Source organism: Rattus rattus, chromosome 5, assembly GCF_011064425.1.
Source record: "Rattus rattus isolate New Zealand chromosome 5, Rrattus_CSIRO_v1, whole genome shotgun sequence".
Taxonomy (NCBI): domain Eukaryota; kingdom Metazoa; phylum Chordata; class Mammalia; order Rodentia; family Muridae; genus Rattus; species Rattus rattus.
In genome coordinates, this window is record NC_046158.1 from 119,703,413 (window position 1) to 119,722,688 (window position 19,276).

The window sequence follows — 19,276 nt, forward strand, 5'->3', positions numbered from 1 at the left end:
CCATTGTTAGTAAAATGGATACATTGTATCTTTCAGCCAATACTGTATAGTAAGGAGAACAACGGTAAACCTCAAATTATAGCTGCATGTAGCAGCAAAGAAATTCTGCAAACATTTTGTTGATTGAAGTAGGCCACAAACAGCATGTTGTGTATTATTTTATGCATATGAAATTCAAAAGCAGGAAGAACTAGAATGAGACTTCAGGACAGTGATTACTTTTGGGGGAAAAGGTGGTGCTGGAGTCTTTTATGTTTAGTGATGTGTTTCGTAACACAAGTGTTGGTTACATATGTGTATGGGCTTGGAGATATTTTACTGAGTTGTTCATGGCCTCTTGATTCTTCTGTATATATAATTTGATTCTGTCAAAAAGGCCATAGAAAGACAAAATGTTTCTTCAGTGAGAAGACATTCAATTAAACTAACAATTTAAATCCGGTACAATGCAGCCCTATTTTTTATCGCCCACTAAAGGTGCCAAAAATGAAAGTTCATTGCCAGCCTCACACCCAACCTCATGTCTGTGTCCTGCTAGAGTTCTGCCCCCTCTCCCCTCATGCAATAATGAAAACCACAAAAATCATTGTGTTTTATTTCCTTCATCTGCAATTCAAACTCTTTTCATTTGCTAGTTATATCTTTTACCCCTTTCTTCACATTATTACTTTCCCTTCTTTTATGCTCACTCAGTAGGCTTCGAGGAGTTTGGCTCACTTTCACTTGTGTTTTAATTCTTTGTTTCTATTATTATGTAGAATGCATTCTTTTATATGTATATCTATATGTATCCTATGCTCATTTTATTTAACACTTACTACACACACACACACACACACACACACACACACACACACACACACACGTGTGGAGGTCAGAGGACAACGTTGTGGGTTCCTAGTCCATAGATGAGGTTGTCAGGTTTCTGAGGCAACCACCTTTACATGCTAAACTGTCTGACTCATCTTACACACACACACACACACACACACACACACACACACACACACACTCTTTATTTATAATTTTTCTGAAAATTATCTTTTAAATTTTCCAAATATTTGAACATGTTTTTACTTATCAATATTAAGTATAAATTAAATTCTAAAATTGAACATAGTTGAAGTAGAAAAGATATAACTTCTGTGTTCTTCCTCTTAGCCTTTTTATTGATGATGTTCATGATTCAGGGTAAACTTTAAGTCATTGTAAATTTTTCATTTTACGTAATCTCAAAAGTTAATCATGGTTGAATAAAATACATTCATTCCTGGGAGGAGTTGGTTGTAGGCCTATCCTCAATTTTGTGACCCTGTTTACATTCATTTGCTTACTCAGTCCGACCTTTATTGGATATCTGCTGAATGTGAGACACTGCTCTAAGTACAAAGAAAGAAAGAAAGAAAGAAAGAAAGAAAAGGAAGAAGGAAAAGAAAAAAGAAAGAAAGAAAGAAAGCAAACAAGAAAGAAAGCAAAAGAGAAAAAAAGCAAGCCTCTTTACCTTAGCAAGCTTTATGTTGGGGTCAGGTGGCTGACACATGGAGAGTGAATACATTTTTACATTTTGAAGGATAATTGGAAGGGAATAAATGAGACAATGAGATGAAGTGATAGAGAATGGCAGGTAGCAGTTGGAATTGAGGATGCCTTAGGTTGGTCAGAGAAACATTTGAAGCAGTACCGTTTACTCTGAAAGTTGGCGAGTTAGGGTAGAAAAGAACAGGAAAGAAAGTTAAAGACTAGAAAAGCCGAGTGAAGAGTAGTCCAGGCTTGAGGTTAGCCAATGTCCTGGTAAGGCAGTAACTGTATTTTTTAGGGGTGGATGACTTCGTGCATTTGCACTTCTATGTGTGTTTATGTGGAGGCCATGGGACACACTGATTGGACATCGCTGACTGACTAGTAAGCGTCAGGATTCCTCCTGTCCGTCTCCCTGTGTTACGTTGACAGGAACTACCCGCCACATTCAACTTTCTACATGGCTGCTGAGGGTCTGAACTCAGGTTCTCATGCTTTACCCACTGAGACATCCCAGCTCCAAGAACTTCCATCTCTTAAGAAATGTTTATGAAAGGTTCACCGAATTTTCTTTTGTTGTACTAGGGATTGAATATAAAGGGTCACTCATGCAAGGCAAGTACTCTGGATTGAGGTATTTCCAGATACTTATTTGGTTTTCATTCTGAGATGGCAATCTCACTCTTCTGACCTTTGATTCATTTTCATCCTGTGCAACCTCCGTGTCTGTTGGAATTTATATAGGTCAGCATCACTAGCTTGCCTGCTTAGTAACTTTCTCGGTCAAATGTGAAATATTTGAAATACAGTCACGAACAAAAGAGGTTATGTCATGCTTTCACAGTCCTTACATTTTACTCAGGACAGGGAATCAGAAGGACAAAGTATTTCAGATTATGTTGAGTGCTATGAAGAAAATAAAGTGCATAATGCGATAGAATGAGGAGAAGACAGCATAGGTAGGAAAATAACGGGTGCCTTCTCAAGTGTTGGCATATAACAGCTTTGAGTTTGGTAATACTCATGGCAGTTGGAAGAGAACCAAGGCCAGGTTTCACTTGGGTTCAAACAAAGAGGTGAAAATCTAGGTAGGATTGTGTCAGGTCTTAGATGGTATAGTAAGCTTAGACTTCATTCTTTTCCCTAAGAGCAGTGGAAAACTGTACTATGGCACAAGACACATTTGCTTTAATAAAAGTACCAGTTCGTTCATCACCTCAAATGGAACACAGATTACTTTGTTATGAACAGCTCAGTGTGATGTTGGTACTGGCTCTATTCTACAATGTTGTCTAAAGATTCTGATTCCATCTATCTTAGTCTTTCATCTACCTGATTCAGTGTTGTTATGTGTGTCTGTAGTTCAAACACTTCCTCAGTGTCTGCCTGTCCATGGTTTTGAGCTTAGTAAAGGAGAAAATGGATAGCGATTTTCCTTGAATCAGAATGGAAAGGGACAGATGTCTTTGGTGTGGGAATGAGGGCCATTAATCCTTTCTCTTAGTTTTGCTGAACATAGTGCTGAAGATTAAATAAAAGGCCGCCTTTTAAAGAGAACTGATACTCAAGAGACAGCTGACTACCAGTGAAGTCAGGAAGCTAAGGAAACATTTAAAGGATATACTGAAGATATAATGGGATTTCTGGTCTCAGAAGCCACAGAAGCATGTACAACAGAAGTATTTGAGAGAGGTTGGAGGATGGGAGAGGTTGTGCTTATACATATGCTTGGGAGGATCAGTATTTTTGATACAGCTTTTAGTGTGTACTGTCAATCCATTTATACCATGACATTCTTCCTCAGGTTATTGACATGTTTATGGGTTTACTTAAAAAAAAAAGGAATGTTTTAAGATCTGTATACAGGCAATATATTTGTTGAACTTTTTTGTGTCATGGTCAGTTAATTTGATATAACCTTTGTTTCATTGATTCTAATCTCAGATTTATTTACTGATTTTAAAATATTCAATGTTTTGTCCTTGTTTAGATAGCTATACCTTAATAATGTAACCATGAAAACATTGTCATTTGTAATCCTATGCACTGACTAAAAAGTAGACAAATTATGTATTTCACACGCTTCTGTCTCCGTAAAGCTATCACATTTTTTATTTTATTTTATTAGAGAAGCACATGTATTCTTGTATAAAAAGGTTGCTAACTCTGATGGGTTTTCTTCGAATTGTATTTTGTGTGGATACACTGTTGATTTTATGTCACTGAAGTAAAGTCTACTGCTAAAGCCTTATAATTCTTATCTGTTGCTACTTATTTGAGTTGTATGGATTTATTTAAAATTTGTTTCAAAAATTGTATATAAATATGAGCAATGGTTTCAAAACAACTATACAGTTTTATAAACCAAAGTCAAACACTTAAAAAGCATATTGTTAATTTTTTTAGTACTTGGTGGTTATTTATAAATGCTTATAATTTTATGTGTAATTTCTGAAAGTCTGTTGTTACACACAAATCATCGAAGGAAAAGGCAGGGAGCACATTGGCTTAGAGATTTAAGAAGATAAATGCCCAGATACTTTATGAAGTTTATTTCAGAGAAATATCCTAAAGTTTGGATCTTATAATATGCCCTAATGCCTCAAGGTGTACTTCTTGCCTCTAATCTGATTTCTCTAACAGCATCGATACCCCAGTGTAGTTGTGCATCCGGCATCACCAGCACCTTGAGCCCAGCTATTCCTTCCTTGTTTGTAGAGAGGTTTAAGGAGATACTTTTGAGTAAGTGAGTTAATAGTTTTAACTTTGAATGGACCTTTTTGTTTGAGACAAGGTCTTACTATACAACCCTGGCTTAGTTTGCCTGGCTCTCCCTATGTAGATGCTGCTGGCAGTGAACTTGTAGCCATCTTGCTGGGTTGTGAGATTATGGGCATGCACTGCCAACTGCAGCAACTTTTGTGTTTTATGAATGAACATGTCATCTTCTTGAAATTCTAGCCACAGTTAAAATTATGTCAGTGACTTGAAATGTAGGCCAGTATTGTAGAAGAGTGGTCCTTTCTAGTATATTGAAAGATCATCCAAATGCCTTGAGCCCTTCTCAAAGGGGTTTTTGTCTGGTTCTTTGGAATACAGTTGGCAGAACTACCTTAAAGATTATAGAACAGTAGATAGAAGCTTTAAGTCCAGTGATTTGTGAAGCAGGAAATTAAAATACCATGTATATACTGTTATCAATTCTATGTAGGAACGTGCATTAATTTGCTATATAACTCTTTTATTTACTAAAATATAAATTTCTTTTATATTAATCTGTTTATTTTGTTATCCCACCATGCTGCATGCAATTTTCCTGGCTTCTTTCAGTAAATGAATATTTACCATGTGCCAGGAATTGTGCTACAGATCTCAGGAAGTCAGTTATGGAGAAATCAAGAATTTAGCCTGGAAATTCTCCTTGTAAGGTTGAGAATCATTTCTCAAACAAGAATAGTCTGTATAACACATGGAGTGGAGAATTCACAAATGTTCCACATTGATATTGATTCCTAAAGGACACATAGGAGGTTGTAATATGATGAGAATATTTACAAAGGAGTGGTTTAGAGACTTGGAGGGCAGGGCCATGAGCCAATCATAAAAATAGATCAACAAGACAGGTGAAGGCCTGAGGACGGTATGTTTTGATTTTATTGGTTTCCATGTGACAATTTAAGAAGAGAGGATGGATTTGAGGTAATTTAAAGTAGATTGGTAGGATTTAGATACTCAGCTTGATATGAGTTAGGAGAATTTAAATTGTTCAAAATTGTAGGAATCAGGGGATGACTAATTGGAAGAATTGAGGAAGATACAGAATCTAATAAGCTACGACTTCTAAGAATCAGGCATATTCAGATAAACAAGGGACTTCTAATCTGTCTTCAGGCCTTATCCTTTCTATAGTCTTCTCAGCAAATGATCACTTCCTCACTGATTACTGTTTTAAGCCAAGTTTCTGTATTTCCCCCTTTTCTATTTAAATAAAGCAGTATGGTTTTGTAGTCTGCATTACTTCTAATGTATGTAGGTGGCATGTGACTCAAAAATTCTATATTAGTTGAAACTAAAGAAACCTGCATTCAAGGTTTTATGTGGGAAAGCATTTATATATTATTTTATGATAAAATTGGAAATGATTGAGTTCGTCTCAAAAACAGGAATTTAGTTGACAAATTAGGGTATCTCTTTGCTGGGTGGGTAGGTTAGGGAGATGCTGTACTGTTGGAATAAAGGGTGATCCTGTGTTTTCAGCAAAAGTGTACTTTATTGTTTATTTTACAAGAGAGAAGTTGAGGAAAAACACTGGAAATTTCACTCCCTGTGGTACCTTAGGGACACAGATTCTTTCCATCTTATTTGTGTGTCATGTTGTAGGGCATCTAGGCTTAGCTGGAGACATGTCTATATTTTGGCTTCATTGAAACCCTTGGTGTTTGCCATGATGGTTCTACCCAGAAGGACATTTTCTGCTCTCTTGTTTCTTGACTGTAATGTGTGAAGCTGTTGATAACCTTTCCTTTTTTCCAAGTTACATTTTCTTTTCTAGTCATTGTGTCTTTTTCTCATATTTTCCATTTGTCTTATGTGTAAAAGTCAATGTTCTTCAGTGTTCTGGCTTTGGTTCATTTTCATTTCAGTTCTACTCTTAATGGTCTCACTCAGGACTGCTACCATTTGCCACTTCCTAAACCCAACTCTCCAGCCTGAACTTCTTTCTTTTGAGCAAACAATTCATATTTATGAACATTCTATAGGAAACTTAGAGCTCACACAATCAAGACTGACACAATTATATTCCTTCCCTAATATCTTCTCCCACCTCCCTGCCTAGCTTCTCAGCAAGCCAGCAAACCCAACCCAGCCATTTTCTTCCATCTCTGTCCCGGGACCCCGATTCTCGGTAGATGTGCTCATGGGTGGTCATTGTTTCTGTCCTTCTTCTCTCCTGTTTTCATCGCCACAGGCTCAATTCAGCCAAGGTTATTTTGAGAACTTCCTTACGCATATGTTCGTATTCCAGCTCCTTTCCAATCCTAGTTAATAATTAAATAGGCCATTGACTTTTCTTCTCCTGGCATTTTGTGAACACTGGTTGTATGCTTGAAGTTGTATAACTTCCAACTGCAATTCAGTTAATAAATTATACTACTACTAATAAATGAGCATTTGTGAATAAAGAGAAGCCAAGAATGATAATTGTACTGTTTAAGTAATTATCACCATAATATTTAAGGAAATTTGAAAGAAAATTAAGCACTACTTTCACACAAGTAGGAGCAGTGCACTGGAGAGAAAAGAAATAGGTTTTAGTAGGTTCAATGTTTAACTTAGCACACAGAGAACTGAGTCTAAGGAAAGAAATTAATGGTATTTGTTGCATATATTAGTGCTATACAAAGAAAGCAAGAACAAAAAGTCTCTGAACAGTTGATTGATCTGTTCAGCCTCTGCTACTTGAATGTAGTTGGACTCCTTGGACCCTGCCATGGCTACACATAGCAGAAGGCCTTGGACACGGTCCCTATTCTGACAAGCTAGCCGAGTTTGGGTATCTGGCTCACCTGTTTAATTCTCTTCCTGCTGGTGTTGGCTCTTCTGAAGCTATCCCTCACATTTTCCACATATCAACCTGACACTTACTCACCTACCTCCCCGCCCTGTCTATCTTCTGAGCACATGTCATAACTCTTTTGTCGGTGGCATCACCTCTGGGTTAGCTGGTAAGGAGAGATGTTTGAGTATAGTACAGTTTGCAAAATATTAACTCGATGACGTAGATGATGATACAGAGAAGGAATTCTGTTCAAGATTTCATAGTAGTAATAATCACTCCTCACGGTATTGCTGATAATGACTTAATTTCTGGTAATTTCATATACTGTTGAGCGCACATGATCAGCGTAGGTCTCCTTTGTCTTGCATATACTCCTCCCTCCTGTGTTAGAGTGCAGGACTCAGGAGGTGCCAGACCCACCTCACATGATAGTACAGCCCAATGAACTTCAGAGGGAGGGTGATAAGAAACATGATAAACCTTTCTGTTCTCTTAAAATTACCTAGTTACCCTCGCACCTTAGCGCGCTCACTCTCCTAACACGCTCACTCTCCTCCTTGCTGAGGTTTGCCCTAGGTGTAACTTTCTTACCTACTGTTTGCTAAAGGTCTTAACTGGCAGATTGAAAATTTCTGAAGTTAAATAATGATAAAGAGGATAAACTTTGGAGGAATATTGTTACTTTTCTGATATTTATAGTTATATAATTGAAAAAAAGAGCCACTATTGGGTTTTTGTTGTTTTTATTAATCATTTTATTCATTTACATAAAAATATGGAATGCTTCATGAATTTGCATGCCATCCTTGTGCAGGGGCCATGCTAGTCTTCTCTGTATCGTTCCAACTTTAGTATATGTGCTGCCGAAGTGAGCACAGTTTCTCTGTTTTTGTAGGCTGGAATTTTTAGACATTTTACTAAAAGAGCAAAAATTATATTTTCCTTTCCTTTGGAGTATAACCTTATGACTTTAACTGATTTTTAAAGTGGAAAATTACTTGAATTAGTTACCAGCATTACATGTAAACTTTAAACTAAAAGAAAAGTCAAACTATGTAGTTATGTTCTAATTAAAAGTATTTTTTAGCAGATTGTAGCAATATGATAAAATATACATTTTAATGCCTAAGTTGTCATCTCAAGTTAACACATGTTAATTAAATTTAAAAATGCATCATGCATAAAACTTTCCTTCATGGGCGTGTGTGTGTGTGTGTGTGTGTGTGTGTGTGTGTGTGTGCAGAAGCACATGTGCCATAGGCTATAGGAGGTGAGAAGACAACCTTGTTTGAGACAAGGTCTCTTGTTTACTACTGTGTATACCAGGCAAGCTAGCAATTCTCCTGTCTTTTGTTCCCACCCTCCTAGGGCATTCTGGGATTATGGATGCTTATACTACTGTGTCTGGCCTTTATGTGGTCTCTGGGGATCTGAACTCAGATTATCATACTTGTATGGCCAGTGTTTTACCCACTGAGCCATTCTGTAGCTGTTCCTTGTACATTTATAATGTTTTTAAGTGTAATGTCATGGAAGGGGTCTTTTCTGGTCATGTCTATTTCATATTCTGTTTCTAAATTCCTGTTATTTTTGGTTGTCTGTAACTCTAGGTTTAGGAAAATTTCAGATGTACCTTTGGATAGATGCTCTATGCTTTTAGTTAAGTCTTCTTGACTTCTTTAGATTCTTATTTTGTGTTGTCTCTATGATACCCAGGATTTATTGAATATTGTGATGTTGATTTTCTCTTCTATTTTCTTTTGAATTTACTATTCATTGACCTTGTTCCCTTGTCCTTCATCCTTTGTAATCTTCCTTACTTGTTTGTTTTTAATACTCAAAAGACCTGAAGATGAAACACAAGTTGATGTGATTCCCTCAGTTTAGTTTACTTTTAAAATCACACTTTGCTGAACTTCTCTTCTATGTTGCTGCCCTTTTTATTTATATTCATGATTTCATCATCTATTTTTCTAGTGTTTCTTGTCTTTTCTGACTCCTTTTGAGTCCCAAATTGAATTCATATGTTAGTTTATCCTCTTTGAAGTCATACATCATTTCTACCAGGAGATTTTTGATTTCTTCCTCTGGTGATTTATCTCATTCAGATCTTTTGAGTTAGTACTTGAGGAATAACAATATTTTGGAGTAGTCATGTTGCCTTATATTTTTCATGTTTCTGTGTTGTTTTGCAATATGTTGATTAAGATAGCTATTCTGGCTTTATTCAGAATGCTATTTAAAAAAATTAATTAATTCAGTTGTTTATATTCCAAAGGCTGCTTCCCCTCCCTGTCCTTCCATCATGGAGTTTCTCCTTCCTATTTCCTCCTCTTCTCCTCTGAGAGGGCAGGGCCCCCTGGGTATCCCCCCTCCCTGGCACATCAAGTCTCTGCCAGATTAGGCACATCCTCTCCCACTGAGGCCAGACAGGGCAGTCTGAAGATTGTGCTTCCTGTCAGTTACATATGTGCCATGCGGCCTTATTCTAGCTTGTGTGTATGTTCTTTGGTTGGTGACTCAGACTCTGAGAGTTCCCAGAGGTCCAGGTTTACTGACTCAGTTAGTCTTCCTGTGGGGTTCCCATCTACTTCTGTGCCTTCAGTTCTCCCCCAACTTCTTCATAAGTGTCATTGACCTCTGTCTAATGTTTGGCTGTGGGTACCTGCTTCTGTTTCAGTCAGATGCTGGATAGAGCCTCTCAGAGGACAGTTAGGCTGGGCTCCTGTCTGCAAGCATTACAGAGTATCCCATTAATAATATTCTGGATTGGTTCATGCCCATGGGATGGGCAGGTTATTGGTTGGCCTTTCCTTTGGTCTCTGCTCCATCCCCACATTTCTTTTAGACAGGACAAATTTTGAGTTGAAAGTTTTTAGTGGCTGAGTTGTCTCTACCCTTCCACTGAGGGTCCTGCCTGTCTATAGGAGGATGCCTCTTTAGGTTCCATGTCCCTACTGTTAGTTTTCTTGGCTAAGGTCCCCATGTTGCCTCCTGGGACCTTATCCCAGACCTCTGGGACTTCCTAGAGATCCCACTCATTCCAGGCAGTTGCAGATTTCCATTCATTTTCCTTGCTCACTGGGCCTCTCCCCTTTCTCTCCTTGCACCTGACCCTACTTCCCTGTTACCCTTCCTTTACCCTCTCCATAGTTCCCTCCTTCCCCTTCTAAGTGTGATTCAATCATACTTGCTTGGACCTTTCTTTGTTTTAACTGTTTTTGGGTCTGTGGGATGTATCATGGGCATTCTATACTTTATAGCTAATATCCATTATCAGTGAGCGCACACTATGCCTACCTTTTGGATTTGGGTTACCTTACTCAGGATATTTTTTAGTTCCATCCATTTGCCTGCAAAATTCATGTCTTTGGGTTTAATAGCTGTATTAGCTATTATGCATAGCTGTAATGTATAGTATTGCATTGTGTTAATTGAACCACATTTTCTGTATCCATTCTTTGGTTGAGGGACATCTGGATTGTTTCCAGTTTCTGGCTATTATGAATAAGGCTGCTATGAACATAGTGGAGCATAGTGGAGTGTGCTTGGGGTATGGTGGAATATCATTTGGGTATATACCCAGGAGTGGTATAGGTGGGTCTTCAGGTAGAACTATTTTCAGTTTTCTGAGAAAAACTGCCAAATTGATTTCCAGAGTGGTTGTACAAGTTTGCACTCCCACCAGCAATGGAGGAGTGCTCTCTCTTCTGTACATCTCTGCCAGCTTGTGCTATAACCTGCATTTTTGATCTTAGCCATTCTGACTGGTGTGAGGTAGAATCTCATTTCCCTGATAACTAAGGATGTCAAGCATTTCTTTAAGAGCTTCTTAGCCATTTGAGTTTCCTCTGTTGAGAATAGTTCTGTGCCTCACTTTTTAATTGGGCTATTATTTGGTTTTTGGAGCTTAACTTCTTGAGTTCTTTATATATTTTGGATATTAGCCCTCTGTCAAATGTAGGGTTAGTGAAGATTGTTCAGCAGTTTAATCATGGAAGTTCAGTCCATACTACTATTAATAGTAGACAATCTGTTGTAATAAAGCAACATTATTCAAAATAGAGTTTAGAAATACTCTTAAAATTAAATGGAAAAACTACTGAAAATAGTACTAGAAAGCTAAAAATTACTTGGGGTAAAGAGGGATTAATTGGATGGGATAAAGAAAGGAGACTGGGAATGGAAAATAGAGAAGCAAGATTAAATGATAGACGAATGAAGAAGATTGTTATCAAGGGGAAGTGAGAAGAGAAAGATGAAAAGAATTTTAAGCGGTAAATGTACAAAAAGAAAGGGAGACAAAGAAATAAAGAATAAAAGAAAGAAAAAAATTTCTGTGGCTAGAGAGACCCCAGAGATTGAGGACACTTGCTGTTTTTCACAGAGGACCTGAGTTCAGTTCTCAGCACTTACTTTAGGTGACTTTGTAACCATGTATAACTCCACTTCCAGAAAACCAGAATCTCTTTTCTAGCATCTGAGGGTACTCATAAACACATGCCACGAACACAGACATATACATACAAACATGAATTAAATATTTACCAAAAAAGGGTTGTCCAATAGTGAAAAAGTTCAAAACAAACTCAGCCTATAGAATGGACTAGGAATATAGTCTTGTACCTGGACACCAATCTAACAGATCAAAACATTAGGACTGGTGTACTGTAACACAATATCTTCTGAACACTGCAGATAATCTCATCAGAAGTAAGAGAGGCAACCTGAAATGGAGAGAAAAAAAAAACTACAATACCAACTACTTTACCAACAATTTAACCCAGATGGCAGAAAAACACAAGTAACTGGAAAAATCAGGACAACATATTTCCTTTAGAAATGATCATTATCACAATAATAGTCCCTGATGAAAACAACTTAGGTAAAATTCTTGATTCAGGATTAAATGAAACCGAATGATTAGTAACATGTTCAAGTAACTCAATGGAAATACAACTACAATCTAAGAGAATACAAACAACTGATGAAATTAGAAAGTCAATTGAAGGTATGGAAAATAAAATTCTATAAAAAAAGAAGTAAGAAAAATCAAGCTGATCCCACCCACATCCCCCAAAACACACACACACACACACACACACACACACACACACACACACACACACACAAAAGAAAAGAAAAGAAAAAAATCAAGCTGAAAAACTGAAGTGATGATGAAAATGGAGAGAAAGCACCATAGGTCAAGTAAAAAGATGGCAGAAAGCTTTACCAGTAGGATTGTATGACAGATAGAATTACAGGGTTTGAAGACAAACTAAAAGAACTGGATCTTTCAGTCTAGACCAGTGATAAATTAAAGAAAATTGTAAGTATGAAACATTAAAGAACCCTGGGGATATCATAAAAAAATCAAAGCTTATGAATTATGGGCATATAGAAGAAGAATTTCATACCAAAGGCAATAAAATATTTTTAATTAAATCATAGATAATAAGTCCAAAATCTAGGTAAAGTGAACCCCATCCAAAACTAAGGTACAAAGAAGGCCATAGAGAAGTGTACAGAAAAGGAAGTAGTCACTACATTATATCATCATTAAAGCATTGAATATATAGAACAAAAATGCCTACTGAAAGCTGCAAGAGAGAAAGGCCAAGGAACATTATAAATGCAGGCATAAGAATCACTTCTTACTTTCCATTCAAAACCTTAGAACCAAGAAGAACTTGGAAAGACTTCAAAGTCTGAAGGACGGGAACTGCCAACCCAGTTTAACACGGCCAGCACATTGATCTGTCCTGACTAAGGGATGAAGAAAAACTTTCCACGATAAGAGCAGGCTAAAGGAGTTTACAGTCACCAAGGCAACCTTACAAACCTTATTGGAGCATTAGATCAGCCAAACTGCTCCCAACAAACAAAAACAAACGAAAACATTGGAATTAAATGCCATCACAGATCAAATGGACCTTATAGGTATCTACAGAAGAGTCTACCCAAACACTAAAGAATACATATTCTCAGAAACTTATGGAATTTTCTCTAGAATTTATCACAAAATAGGACACAAATAAAATTTCAACAAATATAGAAGAATTGGAATAATGCCTAGTATTTTATCAGACCACGGTTTAACAGGGATAGAAATTAACAGCAAGAGAAACTATACAAATCTACAGACTCCTGGGGATTAAATGACACCTTGTTAAATGAAAGAAACATTGAAGAAATAAAGAAAAGATTTAAAAATTCCAAGAATTAAATACAAATGAAAACACAATATACAAAAACTTAAAATGAAGCAACCCTAAGAGGGAAGTTTGTAGTTTTAAGTACAACCAAGTACCTGGAGAGATAGCTCCATGTTTAGAATTCTTGTTTCCTTGAAGAGGAATAAGAAAATCAAGAACATCAAGAACTTTTGGGTTTCAGCAGGTTCCAACCAACCACTTGTAACTCCAGATCCAGGAGATCTGGTGCCCTCTTCTGGTCTCTATTGGCACTCCTCATACACACAATAAAATTAGTAAAATGAATCCTTAAGAAACATTGAAGAGTTCTCAAACAATCTGATGATGTAAATCAGGACATTGGAAAAGCAACTTAGTAAACTAATCCCCCGAAAGAGAAGACACAAATTAATAACATTAGAAAAAGAAAGGGCACCATATGTCAAGAAATTCAGACAGGAATCCAATATTCATGTTTCAAAAAGAGGACATGTCTTGGGTGAGGGACTTTTTGAGGCAAGTACCAGGAGGAGGGACAGCAAAGTGAACAAATTAAAAAAAAAGACATTCCATTAAACTGGAAAAATCAGAAAGAAATGGGTGTTTTTGTAGAGTCATATGGCACACTACAGTAAAACCAAGATGAAGAAAGTAATACAAACAGATCTGTAACAAGCAATTCTATTGATGCAGCAATTACAGATCTCCCAACTTAAAGCTGTTCAGGACCAAAAGTATCTGCACAGAATTCTACCAGATCTTTAAAGCAATACCGATATTAGTACTTAGCAAATTATTCCATAGAAAAGTAAAGAACATTTCAACTTTTAAGAAACTAACACTATCCTTACATTTAAACACAGCAACAACAAAATTAACAGCTGATGAACATACATGCAATGTTTTAATATAATATTTGCCAGCTAAGTGGAAGAACACACCAAAACATGTTGATCAAGTTGGTTTCATTCTAGAGATATGATCATGGTTCAACATATGGACATTAATAAATATGATTTGTTACATAAGTGAACTCAAAGAAGAAATCACATGACCATTTCTATAGATGCAGAAAAAGCTAATGTTCCTTCATATTAATAGACCCAGAGAGAAATGGGAGTCTCACTCAACTTAGTAAATCTATAAATGACAGACTGATGGCAGTTATCATGCAGAATGGAAAAAAAACCTCAAAACAGTCCCCTAACATCAGTAAGAAGATGCCCATTCCCTCCATCCTTACTCAGCACAGTGCTGGAGGTCTTATCTAGAGCACCAGGAAGGAAATAAACGAGATACAAATAGGCAAGACAGAAGTCAACGAATTCCTATTGACAGAAGCTGCGATCCTATCTATGAGACCCTCTCCCAGAGAGTCCAGTAGAAAGATTCCCAGAGCTTTCAAACATTTTCAGCATAGTGTTAGGTAAGAAATTAAAATGTAAAAACCAGAGCTTTCCAGGATACCAAAGACAATTATAGTGACAGGAAAAAAATCAAGAAAGCAATCCAATTTGTAACAGCCTAAAACCAAACCAAACAAAACCAAACCAAACCAACCAACCAATCAAAACAAGCATACAAACAAACTTAACCAATGATGTGAAAGACCTACACAATGAAAACCTTAAAACACCCTAAGTAAATTGAAAAAAGGTACTATTAGATAGAATGGCCTCCGTGCTCATCGACTAGTTGGATTCATATTGAGAAAATGTGGAGGACAAGGTAGATTACTCAGAGGTTGGTCCACTCACTGACCTCTGGCTCAGAACTGTCAAACACCAGTCTTCTCCTCAGTGGGTAAGATGTCTGGGCCGCTGAGGTTGGGGCTTGGCCATGTATTTATCTGCCTTGGCTTAACCTCCTTCCCTCTTGTACCTTTCAGTCATTGTTGTCTGTCCCCCTGTCTTCCCAGCTATCCCTCTGTGGTAGGACAAATCGAGGCTCCCACACCGTGCTTGTTCCTTGATCTCATGATCCTGGGTTATTTCAGTATTTAGAAATAGATTCTCTCTCAAAATGGTATCCAGCTAGTGCTCTCTGATTCATTTTGACTGACAAACATGGTTTTCTCTCTCCGCCATTCACTTCTCTTTGATTGTCTTGCCAAAATCCAAATCAGGTTAGAGGCTTTTAAGGGTTGTGGGCTCATTCTGGGTGTAGCTATCTCTGACCTGGCTTACGTTTTGATGGTGTCCCTTACCAGGCAGCTGTGGGCTGTAACTTGTTTTGATTTTCTTTACCCTGGATTTTTATGCACTCTTCCGGTATACTTTTACTTCCATTGTAGATATTTGAGGCTCTCCCTCTTTCTCTATTGGAAGTGAGTCTGTGTTTTCTTGTCTTACCCCTCTCCTTCACTGGCTGAAACAGGAAAACTCTAGCCTCTATCTTATCTGGAAGTGTTATACATGTTTAAAAATCATTGCTATGGTGTCTTTGTTCCATTCTCAGTTTTCTGGTCCTTGAAATCTCCATTATAAGAAACACTGTAGGGGAGAAGGTGGCACAACTCTAGGAGTGAGGTTGGATAGTGTCTAAAGGGCCATTGAAAAGTAGTGCATCTTCTCAGGGCATGAGAGTGGACAGTTGTCAAAGACAGCATTGTTGAGCAGTCTATATTCTAAGTGGCAAACATGATGATCTCTAAAGGGTTTATTGTGCCTGTGTTTTATTTTAGGCAGATTTAATTCAGTTATTTTTTTTTAATTTCAAGTATATAGCTTTTAAAGTATCTAGGACAGACAACTTTTACCTGAGGGACATTTTCGTATCCAGGAGGGGTTCAGCCTCAGTGTCCTGAATCCTGCAATATTTAGCAACTTAACAGTATCACTGCAAATGCAGTAGTGTGTGTAAAACACTCCATGAGAAACAGGGGCTTAACTTTACAGACCTATTCTGACAAGGAGAGGATAGGTTATGCCTATCGTGTCACCTCCCCAAACAAATACAGTTTGTATTCTTTGTGAGGTCCTTGTTCATTTAATACCTTCTGACACCTCGCCTCAGCAAGGAGCCTTTTGTAATTTATAGATTTTCATTGATCCTGGTGCTTAAGAATTGTCTGCAGAAGCCATAAAATATTTATTGTAGTCTAGTAAACTTTAACTGAGAATCAAGATTTAAAATTTTTAAAAGTCCTAAGAGCAGTGACTTATAGGATGTGGAGCTCACAGCTTTGCTGTGTTAGGAATCTCAACTGAATTGACATCTTTGGGGCCATTTTCTTGATTGAGGATTCATGTGGGAGGGCCCAGATCATTTTCAGTTGTACCACTCCTAGGCAGGGAGCCTAGGCTGTTTAAGAAAAGCACCTAAGGAAGCCAGAGAAAGCAACATGGGGGACCATGGTCTCTGCTTCAGTTTCTACCCCAACCCACATTCCTGCTTTGAGTTCCTGTTCTGACCTTTCCTGATGGTAGACTGTAAATGTAAGAGGAAATAAAACCCTTTCTCCTCGAGCCAAGAGAGAAACCAAACAGGAAAGCCCCCAAATACAATTTAGGTAATTTAGGTACTTCAAAATCTATCCCTTCTTATCTCCCAAATATTTTAATTGTCTGCTCATCTGAGAGAGTGTTTCAGTGAGTGGATAGAATTATAGTTCTCCCTAAATGATGTTCATATTTCACAAATACTTAGGGTTTATAAATGTTTTTAAAATATGATAACATTCTTTATGTATATATACATATATATATATTCTGTGTATTTTAAGATATCCATTTATATTTCTTTGTTAGTGGGTTGACTCTGTCTTAAAAATGAATGACAATTCAAATTAGTATTTCTCTCAGTTGTGTGTCAGGTTTTAGAACAGCTTGCTGGCCCTGTGTTCTGGATGGAGATAGTTCTCTTGCATAGTAACATTGTCCTGTAAAGTGAAAGGGTAAATGCAATGCGGTAAGCGAAGACCACTTCCACAGATCTAGAGCTTCTAAGGATGGCACATCTTTTTAGACATAGCAGAGTTGAAACTAAATGGTCAAGTAAATACATTTGAAAGATTCCTTTAAATAAGTGGAAAAAATAGAAACGATCCCCTTCACTGGGCAATGTGTTTTCTCTCTGTAGCTGCACATCTTTTTTCCTTATGAATATAATAGAACACAATTTCATCTTCATGTGATATTATCATAATAAAATTGATAAGTGTTAGTTTTTAATGGCCAAGGATATTGGCCAAAGTTACTCAAAACACCTAACTGATCACTGATATAGACAGTGCATTTATATTGAAGATAGGATATAATAGCGACTAAACCACACCCCTGGTACTTACATATATTTGAGATTTTTCTTTGTAACCCAGTGACTCATATTGGCTCTTATAGTTGTCCTGATTAGAAAACGGTTAGTACTGGGAGAAATGTCTCAGTGAGTAAACACTCTTGCTTTTCCAACATGATGACCTGATTTGAATATCCAGAGTCCACATAATCAGATGTGTCTGAGAGCCTGTAAGCTCCTAGGGGAATATGGAAGCAGAGACACGAGGATATGCAGAAGCCGTGGTTCACTTGGCTTGGCACATGCAGTGGCAGGGGACCCTGGTTTAAAAGGTTGAAGATGAGGACAGATTCCTAAGGTGGTCCTGTGACCTCCACACACACTAATGCACCTCCTGATATGAGCACACAAATGCAAGTACACAGGGAGTTATTGATTACATTAGGAATATTTTTATTAACAAATAACTCTTTTTATTATAGAAGAAAATGCTCAGGAAGCACCACAGGTGAAGAAAAGCTTGAGTGAAAAGGTTTCTCTCTACAGAGGTGACATCACCCTGCTAGAGGTGGATGCAATCGTCAATGCGGGTGAGTGGTTCACTTTGCTGGATTTTCTTTGCTGTGCCTTTACAATTTTCTACACTGTATTGGTAGAGAAGTATCTAAATATTTTTCTTTGTGATTAAAGATATTAAGGATTTATTTTATGTATCCAATTAAGAGCACCGGACTACAGGAGAAGTAACAATATGTTGTAAAAAGTTCTTCAGAACAAATTTTAGTAGCTAAATGATTACTGGTTTCATGCCTATGTAGTGAGAAGTTATAGTTTAGCAAGCTTTGCTTTTCCCTTGTATAAGTTCTAAAGATACAGTTAAATTATATCAGTCAAAAGGAAAACGGGGAGAAATTATTTCTCTGATTTCAAAGCCTCACTTGTTTGTAAGTTTTTATTTTTTTTCTAAAATGCTATTTCACTGGCATATTTTAATGTTTAATTTTCTTCTCTGAATATCGAAGGAGATATGGCAGCATGCTATTTACATTGTCCTTGTCTCCTATATATTTCCTTGTGTAGTTATATATGAAAAGGCTGTAGCAGTTGCGATTCTGTAAAGATAAATATTAATAAAAGGAAATTATGATTTGTGTTTTAGAAAGGTAACCTTTGTAGGTTGAAAGTGTCAAACTTAAGTGTAGACTTAAGTAAGCACAGTTTTAATCTCAGGTTCCTTAAGCTAAGGGGAGAGGATGGTGGACCTGGAGAGCTGAAGAGAATTTCCTTAGTATCCAAAAGGTCACGAAGAGAAGGGCTTTTCTTTTACTGGAAGATGTGAACACATACAGAAAGCAGTGGCTGTGGGGAACTGAATGGTGGCATTAGACAGGTGGTTGCTTGGAGGAGCCATTAGAGAGTCGTGTTTTTCATCAATCATGGTGACTCAAAGTGCAGATGTTTAGAACCAGGACAGAAGATACACTTAAGTTTGGAGGAGTCTAGTACCCAGCCTTAGCCAACCAGAAGGAGGAGTGGAGATGGAAATTCAGGTGTGAGACACAGAATGAGAATTTAGACTACCTGTGTCTGGACTCAGCAGAAGCTACAAGATGATCACTTGTGAGTTTTCTGTAAGCCAAGTAGGAGAGTGCTGGTTTATCTGTCTCTCAGAACATGAAAGAATGAGCGGGACACCCTGACTGCCATGGTTTCCCAAGAGTGCAGGGTGCAGATAAGTCTAGTGCTGTCTCAGTTGATGAGTAAATTC

General features: G+C 37.4%; 1 protein-coding gene and 1 non-coding gene across 2 annotated transcripts in view; one reads left to right on the forward strand and one right to left on the reverse strand.

Annotated features, from left to right (window-relative positions):
- Macrod2 (mono-ADP ribosylhydrolase 2) overlaps positions 1–19,276 on the forward strand; it is a 2,209,545-nt gene that overhangs the window by 39,248 nt on the left and 2,151,021 nt on the right. The window contains exon 5 of the mRNA XM_032902613.1: positions 17,991–18,098. Within this exon, the coding sequence (XP_032758504.1) occupies positions 17,991–18,098 (108 nt within the window). The remainder of the gene's footprint in view (positions 1–17,990; positions 18,099–19,276) is intronic.
- LOC116902668 lies at positions 7,848–7,954 on the reverse strand. The gene has a single exon (XR_004388230.1). It is a non-coding gene; the product is annotated as a U6 spliceosomal RNA (small nuclear RNA).